The sequence below is a fragment of the Dermacentor variabilis genome, chromosome 2 (genome assembly GCF_050947875.1).
Source record: "Dermacentor variabilis isolate Ectoservices chromosome 2, ASM5094787v1, whole genome shotgun sequence".
Classification (NCBI taxonomy): Eukaryota; Metazoa; Arthropoda; class Arachnida; order Ixodida; family Ixodidae; genus Dermacentor; species Dermacentor variabilis.
Window position 1 is genome coordinate 242,220,468 of NC_134569.1, and position 18,757 is coordinate 242,239,224.

Genomic DNA, 18,757 nt, shown 5'->3' on the forward strand with positions numbered 1-18,757 from the left:
GTCAATAGTAAAGATTTAGGTTGGGACTGCAAAACACAACATCAAGGAACGCATCAACTTTTGGATATCTATGTGCCCCCATAAGAGAGACGAACAAAATATGTGCAGAAATTGCCTAAGTATTTCCCCCTACTTGCACACAAGGAGAGGAGAGCAGACACGCATCTCTTCTGCTGGCGCTCTGCCAGCAGTGCCACCCCCGCGCCCCTCTGAACCCTCTGTAAGCTTAAGTCGTCAGATGCATGTGGAGCCCCAGACTCACCAGACCCAATGAGCAATCGCAAAAACAGCTATAATATTTGTGGCCATTATATGCATCTTACATTGTACAATACATTTTTATAACCCAGAGGAAATATCTTCACAGCAGCACCTCATGAGGAGCTGAATAAATGTATGTGCATGTGTCTTGAGCAGCCGTGGCTGGCTATGGCTATGGCTTAACGACCAAAAAACATTCTCTCTCAAACCCACGCAGACAAGTTTTATTTGTGAGCAGGCAGCAAAAGATGCTTCCTTTTTATTGGTCGCTGTGGCGGCTTTGCAGCTACAACAACATCCTCAAATTCGGCAAGACCACGACCCAGTTTCTCCATCGGGCCCCACTTCTCTGCAAACAGCCTCATGACGGATACAGAAGGGCCATCCATGTCGTCATTCATAATGATGACATGGAAGCGCTAGAAGCTTTGGGAGAAGGAAAGACGTCATGGCTACCACATTTCTACATCACTATCAGTGGCGACTGCAGTCCACGAAAAGTCAGTGCATCACAATTTCGATATGTATGCTCTGCATGCACAACATTTCGCCGATTCCATGCTTGTACGCGCCGTAAAATTTTAGAAATTGAATTATGGGGTTTTACATGCCAAAACCACTTTCTGATTATGAGGCAGGTCATAGTGGGAGTACTCCGGAAATTTGGACCACTTGGGGTTCTTTAACGTGAACCTAAATCTAAGTACACGGGTGTTTTCACATTTCACCCACATCGAAATGCGGCCGCCGTGGCCGGGATTCGACCTGACGACCTCGTGCTTAGCAGCCCAACACCTGAGCCACTAAGCAACCACGGCGGATGCCGTAAAATGAATTAAATACTCCGCATTAAGCGTTTGGCATGCATTCAGTGACTACGACTTGCGGGGGGGACACGGCCTTTGAACACTGAAAAATCGCGAAAAGGTCTATCTTTGGAAAACCACATATTTGGGCTGTATGTCTTATAAACTACCATTTCTGTAAATATCAACGTCTAATTCATCGCGAAACTATTTCAAATAAAGCTTACAATTACAGCTTACAATTAAAGCTTAAAGCAGCCCTCGAGTGGCAAGCCAGCACTCGAAATGCCCCTACTTGGCGCGAACGCCATTTCTCCACCACTCAGAGTGCCGCTTTTGGTGTTGTTTTGTTTGTGGATTCTCGTGCTTTTCTTTCCCTGCCCCCCACGGTAACGGCAGCAGCATGGGAGAGGCATAAATCCCTCATGATTGGAGGGCTCGCGATAGCTTTCAAGTTTCCCGCAGCTGAGATGTGAAGTTGAGATTGGGTGAAGCGTGCCTTCCTCAAGGACACGGGGGAGCCTGCGACTCCCACTGGCTGCTGCATGCGATGACGTATTTGTCTTCTGCATAATGTATGCGGCCGTCGTCTGCTTCAGCTCCTCCATCGCCGGCCCCCTTTGTGTGTTCCGCTTGACATCGTCTATCTTTGCAGCCGTTCGCATATTTTCCAAGTTTCTGCCATCCTTACGAGACGATTTTCCACCGTCTTTATGAGACCGTTGTTGAGTTTAGCCTGTCAAGTGTTGTGCGGTCAGCCATGATGCGCCCAAAGAAACTTGAGAGGTTACACACGTTCGGTGCAAGGAACCATTCTATGAAGCTCGCCCGCATGGTGAAGCTCGCCACTCGCCTGCGCACCGTCGATTCCTGCGGGGCAGCTTCTGCTTCATCTACGCAAGAGCGTGGTTGCGTCAACGCTTCTAGCAACGTGACTCCTTCTCCACCGGTGCAAGAATTTGTTGCGACGCGTGCCCCTGGTGTTTCGTGCTCATGGACAGCGGCTTCCACATCCTCTCTTTCATCTGCCTCGGACAGTGCGATCACGTCGTCCACTGCACACTTGAAAACACATTTCCTGACGCACGAGGAGAAAGAGGCGGTGGATAAAAAAACGTGCTGCTGTGCAACGAGGACTTGGCACTATGTGAGCAACGAAGCGAAAATTTCAAGCAATGGAGCGCGATCCTGGAGCTTGTGGGGATGCGTGACTCTCACGCCTCCCCTGAGATCTAGTTTTCCCGCATAGCTCGTCTCCTGCAGGGCGGCTTCGCCCGCCGCGGGGCCTGGCACCCGCGGCGGTTGGAGTGGTACAAGCGCGGTGCGAGAGATGGCGCGAGCGTCGCGCCGCTGCGGGGTTACTTGGGCGTCGGGAGACAAGGCGCTCGGGCGGTTGGGTTCGAGACAGGAAGCGGGACGGCCGTGCCGCACGTGCAGCGACCCTCTTGCCCGGCGGGTCGGCGCGCGGTGGGGACGTATCCCGCGTGCGCGCCGACCCATGCTTCTGCGAGACCGCCTCGCGTGGCCGCCCTCGAACGCGCCACGATTCGCGTGACCATACACGCGAATGACCAGGCCTTGGGATCCAGCATGGGGCGAACATATTCACTCGCTTCCGGTCGCGGTGAGTCAGACTTCTAGATTTGTCGCGCGCCCATCGGCATGTTTTGTGGATAGCAGCTCGGCTAGCAGGCACTGATCTATGAAAGGTGCAATAAATGCCCTTGTGATTGTTTGCACTACTGTGTTGTCGTTCCTTTGTCCCAAGAGTACGGGTGTGAGAGACCCCACATCTGGCTGCCCAACGTGGGGCTCTTGGGGCATCGGACGATAGTTTTAACAGTTCTGCTTCGTTCGAGACCTTTGTTTGAACCGAAGCGTAGGCCTAGCGTGAATTTTGATCGCTAGCGTCGGCGGCGTGCTTTCTTGAGCGAGGTGATGGTGGCTGTAGTGTGTTTGAACATGTCAACATGCTAAGCCTTTCCGCAAGTGTTTTTTTTAATGAAATTCGTCAGTACGAGAGCCACGTGGTCTGCATCCTGGGAGAGCGAGGCTGAGCGCCCGCAGAGCAGTGGCAAGCCTGAAGCCAGTGAGTACGGAAGCCTCGTGGGTGGTCCGAATTTCTCATGTAAATAGCTTCTCCTATCTCTTTGACTCGGATGAAGTCGCGGCTCTGGGAGCCGCGGGCCACGGGTGCCACTACGGGCTGACTGGTATTGCGGCCTGGCACCGGGCGCTCCGACACCGTCTGGGACGGTGGGCGCCGTCAACTCGGATGCTGTGTGCACCGAGCGGAGTAGGACCACCTCACAGAGCTAACGTCTCCTCGCGGCTGCCTGTTTTGCGCCCATTTTGGGTGTTGTTTTTGGATGCCGGTTGTTGTCAGGGTAGCGACGCTTTAGGCCTAAGGCTTTACGAAGCTGCCTGTCGCACGTGGAGGGACACAACCTGGTGGACCGTGGCGTTGAGGTGTTGCAATTCGCTTCCCTCATTCTATTTAGCCTCGCACGAATTGAAATTACTCGTTCGACTCAAAGCGAGCTTCGTTCACGTGAACTTAGCATCTGAGTAGCTGCCCGATCTTTTGCTAGCCGAGTTGAACATCGTACCACGTGGGCGATGCGCATGCATAATTCCTCTCCCTTGCACTACTTTAGTGTTTGCCGAGTGTGTTGAGTTTACGCAGCGTGATTGGAGTCACCCCTGGTTTGCCGTCACCTGCACTTCGTCTGCGCTGCTGCCCCGGACTACGATCGAGCCACCCCGGGCGATGGTGATGCTGTGGCCAGTTCGGCGCGGCGACTTCGGCGGCCTCCTGCATCCAGCTCACAACCCTCGGTGGCGGACAAAAGAGCCGGCGGTCACCGACAGCTACGGCGGCTCTTCCCAGCAGTGCGCGTCGGCGCGAGCGACGCTTGTTCGTACCGACTACTGCGTCGTCGTCTCCGGAGTCGTGGCCTGGCATCGTGCCGTCGAGTCTGCAAAGCTGTCGCTGTGACCAGCGGACGCCAGCGGTGCACCCAAGGGCAATGTCGGCTCGCATGCTATGGACAGCGTGTGGACATTTCCCCGGCACGGCCACTGTTGCATGTAACACCTTGTTCACGAAGCACGTGTTGATGTTAGACTGTGTGAAATGTTTCGCCGGAATATGTAGTGATTTAAGGTTGGGGGGATGTGGGGATGCGTGACTCTCACGCCTCCCCTGAGATCTAGTTTTCCCGCATAGCTCGTCTCCTGCAGGGCGGCTTCGCCCGCTGCGGGGCCTGGCGCCCGCGGCGGTTGGAGTGGTACAAGCGCGGTGCGAGAGATGGCGCGAGCGTCGCGCCGCTGCGGGGTTACTCGGGCGTCGGGAGACAAGGCGCCCGGGCGGTTGGGTTCGAGACAGGAAGCGGGACGGCCGTGCCGCACGTGCAGCGACCCTCTTGCCCGGCGGGTCGGCGCGCGGCGGGGACGTATCCCGCGTGCGCGCCGACCCATGCTTCTGCGAGACCGCCTCGCGTGGCCGCCCTCGAACGCGCCACGATTCGCGTGACCATACACGCGAACGACCAGGCCTTGGGATCCAGCATGGGGCGAACATATTCGCTCGCTTCCGGTCGCGGTGAGTCAGACTTCTAGATTTGTCGCGCGCCCATCGGCATGTTTTGTGGATAGCAGCTCGGCTAGCAGGCACTGATCTATGAAAGGTGCAATAAATGCCCTTGTGATTGTTTGCACTACTGTGTTGTCGTTCCTTTGTCCCAAGAGCACGGGTATGAGAGGACCCCACAAGCTGCCACCACCTACAAGTGAAGGTGAAAAATTTCTTCTTGTGCAAATGGATGCCCTAGGCGACCTGCTATCCGGGACCCCGCTCCAGCGACGCTTCGCGACTGGGATGAAGGTTCAAGGAGGCACCCAGCTTGGACTTGCAACAAAGCTTGAGCTGCTATGTTTACATTGTGGAGTGGTTGCAAGCTCGTGCAGTTCTGCTCATCAGGATGACACAATGGCCTTTGACAGGAATATAAGAGCAGTTGTGGGAACAAAACAGATAGGGAAGGGACAAACAGGCATCAATTACTTTTGGGCAGCGATGAACGTGTCTGATCGTGGCCTGCATCAGAAGACTTTTCAGAAGCACTTGAAGAAATTCAGAAAACCGCAGACACAGTGCATAGGCAAGTTCTATGCAGAATCTGCTTCTGCTGTGGATACCACCTACAAGAAAATGAATCCATAATTCAGCAGGGATATCACAGTAAACTTTGATAGAACATGGCACAAGCGTGGCCACACATCCCATATTGGAGTTGGTGAAATAATTGAATATCATATGGGCCTCATCTTGGACGCCATTGTTTTATCGAACCAGTGCCTTGGTTGACACGTACGACCAAAGCCTGGAGACCCAAGCTACGCAAGCTGGCAGGAGGATCATGTGTGCCAGAAAAACACTGACTCTAAGTCTGGGAGGATGGAGGTTGAGGCAGCTGTCATCCTTTTCTCACAATGCTCGTGTCTGATGGAGATAGTGCCACCTTTCCTGCCCTTGTGCAAGAAAATGTTTATGGACTGGTCCCCATTTCAAAAGAGGGATGCCTGAACCACGTCCAGAAGAGGAGGGGGGCAACACTGCGCAACCTTGTGCAGAAAAGTGACAAGGCTTTAGGAGGAAAGGGCAGGCTGACAAAGGCCCTCATCGACAAGTTGACCGACAATTATGGCTGGGCCCTATGAAACAATTCCAAGGATGTGGCTGCAATGCAGCGTGTAGTGATGGCATCATGCCACCACATGACATCGCCGGACGAGGATCCTCACCACGACTTGTTCCGTGAGGGTGCAGACTCATGGTGTCGTCATAACGCCAGCAAGGGTGATGGTGTGCCACCTCCGAAGCATCGGTACAATCTTCAAGGCTATGTTTCAGAAGCACTGCTACTTGTTTATGGGCGCCTCTCAGAGGCTTCTCTTCAGCAATGCTGCCTGGGAGTAAAGACGCAGAATGCATCAGAATCATTTCACTCCGTGCTGTGGTCCCCGATGCCCAAAGAGCAGCATGATCGCTGATTGCTGTGGAGACAGCACTGCATGAGACAGTTTTAAGATATAATGCTGGCTGCCACAGGACCACCCAAGAGCTATGTTCATCAATGGGGCTAACACCTGGCCACCTGGCCATTCAACGGGCAGCCAAGAAAGATTCTCTGTGCTTGAAAAAAGGGCAAGAAGCGATCGCAAGAGAAGGTGGAAAGGCGGCAAAAGAAGAGAGTGCCTAAGGACATCTCCAGTTACGCTGCAGGGTCATTTTAGACCAATATATGTGCTCAAAATTTTCAAAGCTCACTTTCTCAAAATGACTTTTTTGGCTGGTGAGACTGCTTGTTCCAGCCATATCTCTGTAACTGCTCATCAGATTTCCAGAAGTGTTTTTTTAATGTGTATCTGAATAAATTTATGAGGGCAAGGCAAGCCCGTCCATATTTTTTTACATATTGTCTGTGATTTGTGATATTTAATCAAAATTTGACAGATAAAATCTTGATCACCAACATTAAATTCGGTGGTCTGCTAAAACTTTTCAGCAAGGAAATTTTAAAGAGGGCTCTGTCTTGCCCTGAGGTATCCATCTGGGAATCATCATAGTGAATTTCACAGTTGCACCTTTTGAAAATTTTCCAGGCCTGGAATAAGAAAACCATGTGCACCATTCTGACATATTGCTATAATTTGAGAACCAGTGAACGTAGCTGCATGAAATTTTGTAGTTCTACTAATGCTTTTGATGTGAGTCTATCCTGAAAATCTCATGAAGATATCGCAATAAACAAAAAAGTTGGTATCCGAGGGTAGCCTCCTCCCTTAAGCGGTCAGCCAACACATTAGTTTCAATGATGACAGGGCAGGGGATTCATCACAACTGTAATTAAACTGGAATTACCATATATACTCGTGCAAGGGCCGCACCCCCAACTTGGCAGCCCAAAATTTGGAACAAAACTTTTGAACGAAGAAGCAATTCAGATTCAGATTCCTTACTTTTCTTGAATTTGTTTTTTCAAGAAAGGTACAGAAGCTAAAGGTATGGCAATACCTGACAGAGGCCTCTGTACCGGTTATACATAAGCATAATACATACATTGTAGAAAAGTTCGCAGGATGTGTGAATTTTCTTTTATACAACAACAAAAGATTGTATATTCACAATTCACTTAAAAATGTGTACGCTACCTAACAATATAACTCTGAGAGCTTCGTATGCACAGTGTTATAATCAACCTAACAATATGTGTTGCAGACAATATAAAGAAAGATACAAGATACCTAAAATACAAGGGAATTTTTTTGTTTAATTGGATAAAGTAAAACTGGAAGCATTGGTTGATAATACTTTCTTTAGCTGTTTCTTAAAGAGGTTCCGACTAACTTCAAAGTTGAGTTTGGTGCCCCAATGCAATGCGCATGCATCGGAATTTTCCCGTGCTGCGTCCATTGTTCATGTCGCTACTAGATGGCGAGACCTGGGAACGTACACAAGATCCAGGGTGTGCACAAGTCGCCGGCTGGGCTGTCACCATTTGGACCAAAAGGTTCAGTCCCGTGTAAGGGCTGCAGCTCATCAAAATTGTCAAAAAAAGTGCAGCCCTTACACGAGTCTATACGGTACTTATTAAGCAGGTACGTATTATTAACGAGGTTTTACTGCCAGTTGTTGCTGGGCTAGTCGGTTCATACTTCTTGTAGGGGAAAAGACGCGAAAACAAGTGAGGAAACGACCACACAGGAAAGACTTTCTGCTTGTTTCATGTTTTGAGTCTTTTCTCCTGCAAGAAGGATTGCTATAATAATAGTGTTTTACAAATAACATGCGGATATAACTTATTTGAAGTTCCCCCTGAAATTTTGATAGGGGAACTTGAACTTCAAGCGACTCAAAGATGTTGTTGTACTGAAAAAAAACTTGTTATAAGTTGATACAAGGGACAAGTTGCTATTTCATAATGAAGATCGACCAATCCACTCCTGTCAGTTGTACCAAAACCAGGCAGCTAACAAATTTGTCTGCTGCAGCAGTTCAAAAATCTCGCGGGTTGCCTGCAACTTGTCAATGCACCAAACCGGCCATGCTGTCACATCAACAGATGTGCTTGCACTCTATCGCTGCAGTCCTGCCACAACACTCTACTAGCCCCGCCAGCTCTCGCACACTCCTGCTCTCTATGCACACAACACAATGCGCTTTGGCTGAGAGACATGTCGCCGGCATAAAACACCACCAGAAGAGCTCATCGCTAGCGGTAAAACAAAGGATGCTTCAGTACATGCTGTGCCATCTCACCATGGCTATGGTAAGCTGCTGCACAAAAGCACTCAACGGGGGTCATATTTTCTAACAATTTCATTTTCAATTATTTTTATCCCTTCCCCAATGGCTCAGAAGAAGTCACATTGTCGTTACCCCTGGATTGCTTACATTATGCGATGAATGATAAGAATAAAAAATGAAATGAATCGATACAAAATATTATCCCTGCTTCCATGTTCTGAGGGATTGCTCAGCTCTGACTCATCAGTACTTTAGGAACTCGTGGAGTGCTTGAAGCGTCTGATTTCATACAATGCTGACCACTGGATGCTAATGTAAAAGATGTTTTTTCCTGTGACTTACATGTGTCCACACACATACAGTGGGCATAGTGCAGAGGTCCAGATTTTTACCACCAGTTCTTTCACGTGCAGCCCCCACCTCCCCCCCATCTTCAGGCAGCTGCCATAGTCGGAAATCAAACCTGCGCCCTCGCTCGCAGTGGAAGAATCTTATCCTCACCCTTAGGAGTGGGTGGCGTGTGGTCGTTGTGTGGTGCCAGAGGTGCATCCTGCAGGCTGCTGAACAGAGGCGACAGCGGGCCCCCTTCCTCTTGGACGGGCCAGAGTGCAGTGTCCTCCTCGGGGAGACCCATGTCCCCACTGGCTACCTCCTCGGGCAGCTCGCCCCCACGCTCCGTCTCAGGCGACAGGGTGCTGTGCACACAAGTGGGGGAGAGGGAAAGGCTAACTGAATTAGCACCACAAGTGGACAAGAGGGACACCTTTTCAAGCAATGAGGCCACTCTTTCATTGGAGATTCCTTGCAAACACAGGCACCAGTATGTTTTAAATCTTATGGTATTGATGAGAGATTGTCTAGCCTCAGCCACACGTTCACACTGTTTGACGCAATTATGTCATCCCACCAACAAGCATGGCTAACAACTGTTATCGTCAGACTACCTTTTCTATACCTCAAAGCTGCAGCTAGTCTCTGAGGGAGGCTGCAGTGAAAGCAGCCTAAAGTTAAATTATGCACCCCAAAAGCATATCGCTACACCAACACAGTCACTTAACAGAACTTCCAAGGCTTCCCAATGGTACAGTCGACTTCCGTTAACTCGATTTTGACAAGGCAAACAAAATTTATCCAATTATGTGGTGGGCCAAATTCATCAGGATGCAGAAAACATACCAAGACACACCGCTGATTCATGAGGCAGTATTTGCCCGATATTAACACGCCCCCGAATCACAGGTGCGCCCACTTTCTATATGTCCAAAGTAGAAAAGTAATGTAGAAATGACATTAAAACGTCTAAACAAAGTGTAAATCTAGTGTGCACCCAATTTTTTTAGCAAGAAAGATGGGTAAGGGTCTAATATGTGTTGCACAATGGCAGCCAGTTTCTTAAATTCAGCTTCACCACGCAATTGTAAAGATACTTTCGCCGCAATACACGCGTGTTATGCGGTAAAGCATACAAACACCGCAGGGCGATTATTGGTTTCGTATCCGATTACACCGCGCAGACAATCTTCGGCCCGATTTTCTTGGAAAAAAAAAACCAGAAACATGGTGCATTAGAATCGGGCAAGCATCCTTATTGGACCTTGGTGGGCTATGGTTTGTGCTTGAAAATCTTCCCATGGCAGGCTAAAAACTTGCATTTTCGCAGGGAGATTTACATGTGTTCAACACATTCAGTTTCCCCTAAGATTCGCCAAGACAGATGCTGCCACTAAACAGGTAGCTATTGGTGCCACCATAGGGGTCAGGGACCCATGTGCTGACTGGTCAAGTTCAAGTTATCCAGCGACGGCCAATGTCAGGATTGAAATAACAAAAGTATGGGCCCATAGAAATGCATGAGTGCTGTCCGGGACCGAATTAACAGAAAAATCAAATTAACCAGAGTCGCATTAACGTAAGTCAACTGTAGTACATTGAGGAAGCGATAGGAGCAAATTAAAACCACAGAAAGATCGAAATGCAGTGGAACATGATACAGGCAAACTTGTGACATACAAGAAAAAGCATATATATGCAGGCTGTCATACCGAACCTAAACCTGAACTAAATATCCAACCCAAATGGTGAACAAATGGAAGTGAACCTGGATTCATATGCTTGGAATATATACAAACCAGAATCGAACTTTAACTGAAATACATAATGATCTTCATACAAAATAAAGAAATGCATTAGACTAAACAAAGGCCTCGCAATTTCAGCATGCCTCATCAGCAACCTCCTGCGACTTGCAAGACTGTGTGTGTGAGTTCGAACGTCTGCCATGTAAATGTTGAAAATTACAGCCCAGGATGAGCTGAGACACCTTTAGATCCAAATTAAGCATGCCAAGCGGGCTCCATGGAAGAAGCATTTTTTCAAAGGTCTTCGATGAATTACCGTGTGTTGCAACAATATGGTACAGTTGTTAACTCAAGCAAGTCAAACACCAGCTATACAAAAATGCAAAAATGCAATGTCTGCGGCCTCCATACGCTTGTGAATAATCCACATTCACGAAGTGAAACATCACTAAGTTTTTGGTGGGGTGGTGTCACATGTGGTGTGGAATGGACCTAATCCAAAGATGCTACAAACAGTGGCTTTCAATTCTGTCTAGGAGGACTCCTAAACAAACTTCCTCAATGCAAAAATATATACTCATATTATGCACCAGGCACATTACTGCTTGCCTTGATCAGAACCAGCTGCAGTTGCTCAGCAAAGTTTTTCACTTCAATGAGATTTCCTGTAGCCACATGCACTAGTATCCATATATGATAAGCATTGTTTTTTTGAACATTTAGCTTGTTTGCAATGCAGCAGTTTTCCAGGACATCCTTAAAACATCATCTTCAACACCCGCAGCCCGCATTCCAAAACAATGAGAATGTTTAAGAGGAAGCTCTAACTTGCAGCCAACTCTGATTTGTCTCATTCAAATGCATGAAGAAAAAAAAACAAATGTTCTCACGAGATAACCACTTGACCAATCTGAATGAAATTTGTTGCGCTTGAGAGCATAAGTTAAGTGTTAGCAACTGCAGGAAGAATTCTGATTTAGGACGTCATACTTTGTACAAAAATTCCCAAATTGCAGTGAATATCAGTAAGTTGCAGAAAAAAAATTGATGTGCTCTGAACCTCTGCAAGAACTCTACACCAAAAGCAAGTATCACAGTTCTATAAACTGCATCTGTTAGAGCATCTAAAGATGACAAATTTAATACATGAGTTTACAATTTGTGAAACTGTTACAGTACTTATGAGGGTATCGCATAAGCCATACTAGCAAACTAGCGGTATAATTGCAATTGGTGTATAACACATTAGTTTTGTCTGCTTTAGATGTCTTAATAGATGAGGCTGACTTTACAAAATTGTAATATTATTGCTTATTACCGAGTTACAAATTTGAAAACATTTTACCTGACAATTTTACCAAATTTTGCCATTTAAAAAAAATATTCGTAAAAAATTTATCTGGCTAAATATAATATGTTTCCTACAGTCTACAGACTAACTTTTTCTTTTAAATTTAACAAAGCTCATGAAAATTGATGCAGTGAATGCCAAGCAAAACCAATTTCTTCGTTCCCATGTATATTCAGATAGGAGCTCCAGATCAAAAGCTTTCTCTTAAATTCAACTATAATTTTTGTCAAGCTTTTCTGTCACAAGAAAAGGGCAAAATAAGATACTGGAGGTTCTTAAATTATAAATAAATTCCAGTCCTGCTACTCAATTTGTTCTCAAGAACTCCAGACAGCTTAATCAGAAACTCAGTAATATGCAAAAGACAAACAAGTCAATATTCAATGCCAGTGCTGCCATGAACCTAGCATGGCGAGAAAGCTGTGCTCAATGAGTTCAAAAACAGGGCCCCCTCTTTCACCACCTTTGTTTTACACACACACACACACACACACAAATGCTCAAGAGCCATTTGATTATCAAAATGCACACAAGAAAAATGTAAAATGTTCACCAATATTGCCTTAGCACTTGATGCTGCACCCCTATTCACTTTTTACCCTGATTTACATTTACCATTATTAACTCAACGTGAAGCAACATATAGGGTCGTCCACTGTTAGGGGGAACACCTCATTAGTATTCAAGCGCTCACGGATTCAGTAAACACCGATGACACAGTCCCATAAAGGCACGAAACCTTCTTTCTCGTGTTTCAGGGTGTCTACCAAGTTGACATTTCCAAATTCCCCGAGTTTTCCAGGTTTTCCCTGAGTGCCTAGGCAAAATTCCCAGAGTGACACCGAACTTTGTTTTATGTCAAGGCAGGCTGACACAATGCCGCACGATGCTGTCACTCTCTAGTATGTTAAAAAATTTAAAGAAAACTACTTAATCTAGTTTGAACAGTAAGGAATAGTGTTTATTTTATTAAAAAAGAAAACAGAAGGAAGAGATTAGTAAAATGCACAGCAAATCAAATAGCTTCAGAAAAAGTGGTAAAGCCAATTTCAAATCAACTCGAACATTTTAAAACATGAATAAGAAGACATGCATACAGAAGCAACATTTTCGAACATGAGATATTTCTATAAACTGATAACAAGCTCATTGGTACGAGGCCCGAGCTTGTCACAAGTGGTATTTTCTCCTTGCAGCTGCAAAGTAAACTTCAACTGTCCTGACATACTCTCAGCTTGCACACAACGCCTCAGTGTTGCCTTTCGCTTTGAAGAGTTTATTTTGGTTTGGATGAGGGACATCTGCATCTCGGCATCAGCCAACATTTTGTTTTTTGAGCTCAAGCTCTTTCAAAGAAGCAGTGGCACACTTCCTTTTCCGTTCATTCCTCAATGCATTGGTCCTTTCTGTTTTTACATTCCTTCTGCCACGCGTTCGCTCCACAGACCATTTGAAGCATCCACTTGGTCTGTAGCACAGTTGACGCCCGATATTTTGGACTCCCAATTTTCCGAGAACACCCGGAAAATTGGGCAGTCTGAAAAGATGAATGCCTGTCTTTTGCTGCCCTTTAGGGCTCAAATCTCCACAGGCACATCCGGAAAAGCTCTGAAGACCTACCATCACGCTTATTAGGCATATCGGTGCTCGTATTGGGACCGGAGATGGCGGGTGCACGCGTGTGCAATTAAGGAATACATACTGTGCCCGTGACAAATGCCCATTCCCCCTTGTTAAGCTTCACCGCAATACATCCCATATACGTCACTGCTATTTCTGTATTGAGGCGAAGCTGACTTTCGGGAACCGATATTATGCAACGCACAGCGATTTCCGAGCTTCGAAGCCAATTGCGAGGATTACAAAGATGGAGTCGATGCCACTGCTGACAGCGGCGAATCGATTTAATAAAAAAACGCACCACCGACGGGCAAGAAGCTTAACAGCAAACGTCGAAGCAGCTAGGCCTAGTGTTGCCACCTACGGCTGCCAGCGCATCTGCATGCGAGAGCGCCAGTTCGAGGCGGCGAGATAATAAAAAGTTTGGAGAACACTTAAGCTTCGTCTTTAAGAGCGGAACACGATAGCATTCAAAGACCCCTGACTGCTTTTCATGCTTTCCGACAACTGAAGTTTGTGTAACTATAACGTTTACCAGGAAACGCTATGCACAATGGTAAGCTTTCTGGTAGAAACACGGCCTCTTGCATGAGTCGATCTCCTGCTATTGTTACGCACTTTTAATATTTCAATCTGAGGAGAACTAACATAAAAGATATACACTGTCTGTTTTTTTTTTATAGGTATACACTGTCTGTCTGTCTGGTTTTTTTTTTTTTTTCATTACATTTGTTGGTGGACTGCCGTTCTGAAAATTCCGAGGAATAAGTTTGTAAAGAATGAAAGACAAGGTATGGGCAATTTTGGTGGTAGAAGAGTGGTTGGGTATGCATGGTTCATAATTTCATTCAAAATTCTTTTTGCCGAAGCAATGCCCGACGCCGGACGCAGACAGGAATTTTATGCGACACGGGGCCCTTGACGCTATTGCGTTAAAATGGCAGCGGTGGTGGCTTTGATTAAGGCTGTTTTGAGCCTATAGTCACGGCAAAAAGTCAAGAAAATCAGACAGCGAAGTTTTTTTGCATCTAAAATTTCTGACATTCTTATATATTGACTCTATATGGGACACGACATAGTGGTCAGAATTGTCGGGCATGTCCGAAAAATCGAGCGTCTGGAAAATTGGTCGTTGACTGTACACTGGAAACTCCTCCAGTCAATGACACGGCATCAGAGACGATTAGTTAAGATTCCTCTCTTTTACTCGAGCCAGCATTAGCGTGACCTTCGTTCCCTTAATAAAAATACAGCTGACTTTCCTTGATAGAAGTACAAATTTTCGGGAGTATTTGAAGACTATTCAAAATCCCTGAAGATTACCGGTTTTCCTGGTTGGTACACACCCTGGCGTTTGCTTGACCACTGTGCACAAGCATGAGTTGCACTAGAGACATCTGGGGACTTCCGTCTCTCGAAATCTGCCTTTCCCTAGGTACTACAGTATACTACAAAAGAGGACATGCTTTGCTCCATTTGTCCCTAGCCAAGCCGACTATGCAACAGTGTATAAATACTTTGGACCAAGCTTGCTCTTCATTTGTATGTAGCGGCGCTGTGCCAAAGAATTAAGCTGAAGGCTGCGACATCCTCTGTTCAAATTGCATGTACAATATATTTCTTCTTTTTTAAAGATTTGTGCATTATTATATCATTTCCCCCTTCGACTTCTTCAGTAGTTGTTCATTACCTATGCTTCACCGCCAGGCCTGACAGTAATGGTTCCTGCCAAAGAAAGCGAAGTGCGTGCTTACGTAGAAGGCACTTTAACAGCTGCAGACCAATGAATAATGACACGTTACTGCGAATTCGTTTTATTGTAAAATATTCACGAGCAGGTTATACTGCACTTCTTGTTCATGGCTGGACGGTGCATATGGAGAGCGTGCCCATGTGGCACGTACTCCTCCCACCGCCAACGACCCTGGCACTGGCAGAGCACTGAAGGTGCACTGCAATGTGGCAAAAATTGTGTTATGTGCACATTCATGACACAGGCCAACCACTGACGATAAAAAGCTGATACTTTGAAATCACAGACTCCTTACCGGCCGCTATGACACAAAAGCGCAAATGTCGAAACTAACTCATGCACGATAAATGAAGTGACAAATTCAATTATATACAAATGTAAAATGCTTAACTGCTAATAAGGAGGGTGAACTGACCAAGTTGGTATTGATTTATGTCAAAAATTTAGTGCCAAGTCAAAACAAAGATGGAGAGAGTGCACCACGAGTGTTCATAGTGTGTTCTCTTCCTTTATCTTTGTTTGGTTGTAGCGCTAAATTTTGTACATGACTTTACTTCTCTAAGGAAACTTTTCCAGGCATGCAAGTAACAGAGCTTAGGCATACAACAAGGTTAAAAGAAGCCACAATGCACTTCATAAATGAAACCATGAAACAATGAAAAATTCTATGTACTAGCAGTGATACCAACCTGAATGGCTAGTGCAAAATTTCCCTCTAGTATTAGACTAAGCAATAAAGCACACTCAGATGCAGCATCCAAAAATAAAGGCTGCGGAATAAGGCAAGAGGCCCAACCTACCCCCTGTTATTTTCACCCCAGACTTCAAACAGTCTCATCCACCCAGCCCTCTTCTGTGGCTGGTCTTTCCAGAGCTACGCCATGGCCCCTTCCGACAAGTTGAAAACATTTACTCTGGCAATTGTATGCTGAGCGAATGGACGAGCACAAGAGCCTGAAGCTCAGTTTCTTCCCATGCTACCAAGGTATGAAAAAAAAAAATGTAGAGATTTGCACACACAAAAGAGAAAAAAGCAAGACAACACAAGCACTGCATGCCACGTAATGAAAACTGAAGTACTGGTAAGGATAACTTTACTACACAAAAAAGCACCAAAAGAATAAGAAATGTACCGCATCAAGACTATAGCCTGGGCTAGTGGGGTGCACCCAGGGTTTGAAAAAAAAAAAGAAAAAAACTGCACAAGAAGGCATGGCCAATGAGCCAGAAGGCAGCCATTCCAACTCCTGTTATCTTCTCGATCTTCATGTTTTTGCTGCACAGCTTTTTCTTTTTCTTCCTTTTCAGACCATGGGTGCACACCAACTCGCCAAGCTTAGTCTTGGTTCATCCATGCACCATGGTGGCGGTGAACGTGAACCTGCTTGCATCATTTTTTAATTGAAACACAGGCAGCGGTGAACGGGAACCTACTTGTTGAATTGAAACACAGGCAGCCAAGTGCTCGCGGCAACCCCTCTGGCAAGAGTCAAAAGGTCATCTCACCAAGCTCCAACTAGCAGCCACTTACCAGAAGAGAGGGCGTAGCTGGACGCACTCAGTCAGGGCAGCTGGGGAAGCGGTGGGAGCCTTGCACAAGACGGCAGTGGCACCACAAGTCGAGGTGGACGGAAGGGACAAGTCCATACCTGCACACACACAGAGCTACACTCTTGCTTTACACTGATGGGGCACACACATTGCCACTATGTGTACAAGGCGTTTTCCAACTACATGACAGCTTCAGAAAAAAGTGGCGACCTTTCAGACAAAAATGTCACGCATCTGCAACAAACTCTGTACCCAGATTTTTTCGCTGCTGTTTTCATAGACAGCTCAATAAAACTACCTTCGGTCTCAATAATTAAAGGGGCCCTGAACCACTTTTTATCGAAGTGGAGAAAGATATTTGAAGTGAAGATAGGCTATTTCAGAACCACTTTGCCCCAAAAAGTACTTCAATGCGTTCAGCAGAAGCGGAGTTACCGGCAATCAAACACGGCCTTAGTTGTGCTCCCCTTCTTCCCCCAAAACCTTGCACTGCTAAGGCTATGGCGGAGATGTCACCGTGACTTGCAGTTCAAATTTCCGATCTGGTGCCTATGCCGCACTAAACGTAAGCCAAACGCAGCTGTCCACAGACAGCCGCAGTGCGCTTAGCCACTGGACTCATGGCGGCACCTCGCGGCAGCCGCGGTGTAGCCGAGCACAGCAACCAATAACAGCCGCATATTGGAGTGTGCTTTATGACAAAATAAAGCACAGGATCATGAGGTTTTTGAAACGAGTGCGTTTGAGAGAAAGGTGACTTCGCGCTCCGCTTGTGAGCTCCACAAATCATGTACGACAGCAGAACTTGGCTGAGATGTTCAGAATAGCATATGCTACCCACAGACTATGTTATTTCACCAAGCCCAAGGAGTGGTTCAGGGCTCCTTTAACTAAATGCTGGTTTGAAAATGCCTACAGGTTTCAATTATGTAGTGCATGTTGCAGTCAGCCACTGCTTTCATAATGAAAGCCTTTGAAAAGTTCAGGAATTGTGTGGCTGTCTGTTAGTCTTCTTTGTAAGTGAGGAGGACAACTAAATAAGTGGGGCTCAAACAAAAGCGAAAATTGCCTCGAAGCCATATCCCAAAACTATAATATTTCTCAAAGCGGCCCCACACGTTTACTCGGAATTATTCCATTTGTTCCCATTAGTAGTCAAGTGTGTTTAAACCTGATGAAGTAGAAAGACATGTACAATGTGAGATGTCATAGAAGTACGCAGCCAACCACTTCATCTTCACACGTGACATGCGTTTGAATATGTGTATAATGGGTGCAAAGGCGTCAATAAGACTAGCACCTAACATTCTTACAGAAAGTGTGACGGTTGACTCTGCCACCTGGAGCTCATTGGAAATGACCATCATTGACTCACAATGGGCTGTACCTACTGTACTAACTCAACCATGAGGTCAATGTCTCACTGCAAACAGTGTTTCTTACTCTTTTCCACAGATGGCACATCACCGTGGACTTCAGTTCTAAAATTACACTTACATTCTAGGGTTTTACACACCAAAGCCATCATCTGATTGTGAGGCACACTGTAGTAGGGGACTCCAGAATAATTTTGACGAAAGCAGGTTCTTTAACGTGCACCCAATGCACAGACGTTTTTGCATTTCACCCCCATCGTGATGTGGCAGCCACAGCCGGGAATCAAACCCGCAATCTTGTGCTTAGCAGTGCAACACCACAGCCTACTAAGCCAGCACTGACAGGTGACTTCAGTTTTCCAACTCTCTCACAGAAATCATTGATGGGTGCTAACGAAGCATAATGTCTTTTAAAGTCGAGAGACAGCCCTCTGCTCCACTCAAAGTTAAGGATGAGATGTGAGTCACGATATGTTTGAGAATACCGTGGTGCAAAATACCCAGTAGTTTCTAGAAGTCCTCAAGATGGCACTGTAGCTCTCTAACCCCATTATTCTCAAACCGACCTCAACTCGAAGCTCTTCCTAGACTACACAGGGTGGAGCACAGCACTGCCTCTCAACTCAAGAAGACATTCCTCAGTGATTCC

General features: G+C 46.5%; 1 protein-coding gene and 1 pseudogene across 8 annotated transcripts in view; one reads left to right on the forward strand and one right to left on the reverse strand.

The window, feature by feature from the left end:
* Nucleotides 1–18,757, reverse strand: part of LOC142573188 (ubiquitin carboxyl-terminal hydrolase 11-like) — a 256,525-nt gene that overhangs the window by 213,576 nt on the left and 24,192 nt on the right. For 7 of the 8 annotated variants that reach the window (XM_075682764.1, XM_075682768.1, XM_075682762.1 and 4 more), the window contains 2 exons: nt 16,713–16,830; nt 8,881–9,074 (listed from right to left, as the gene is read on the reverse strand). In XM_075682764.1, the coding sequence (XP_075538879.1) occupies nt 8,881–9,074; nt 16,713–16,830 (312 nt within the window). Of the gene's footprint in view, nt 1–8,880; nt 9,075–16,712; nt 16,847–18,757 lie in introns of all 8 variants that reach the window. The other variant, XM_075682766.1, reaches the window with a different exon arrangement.
* LOC142573368 (uncharacterized) lies at nt 1,828–6,365 on the forward strand (annotated as a pseudogene).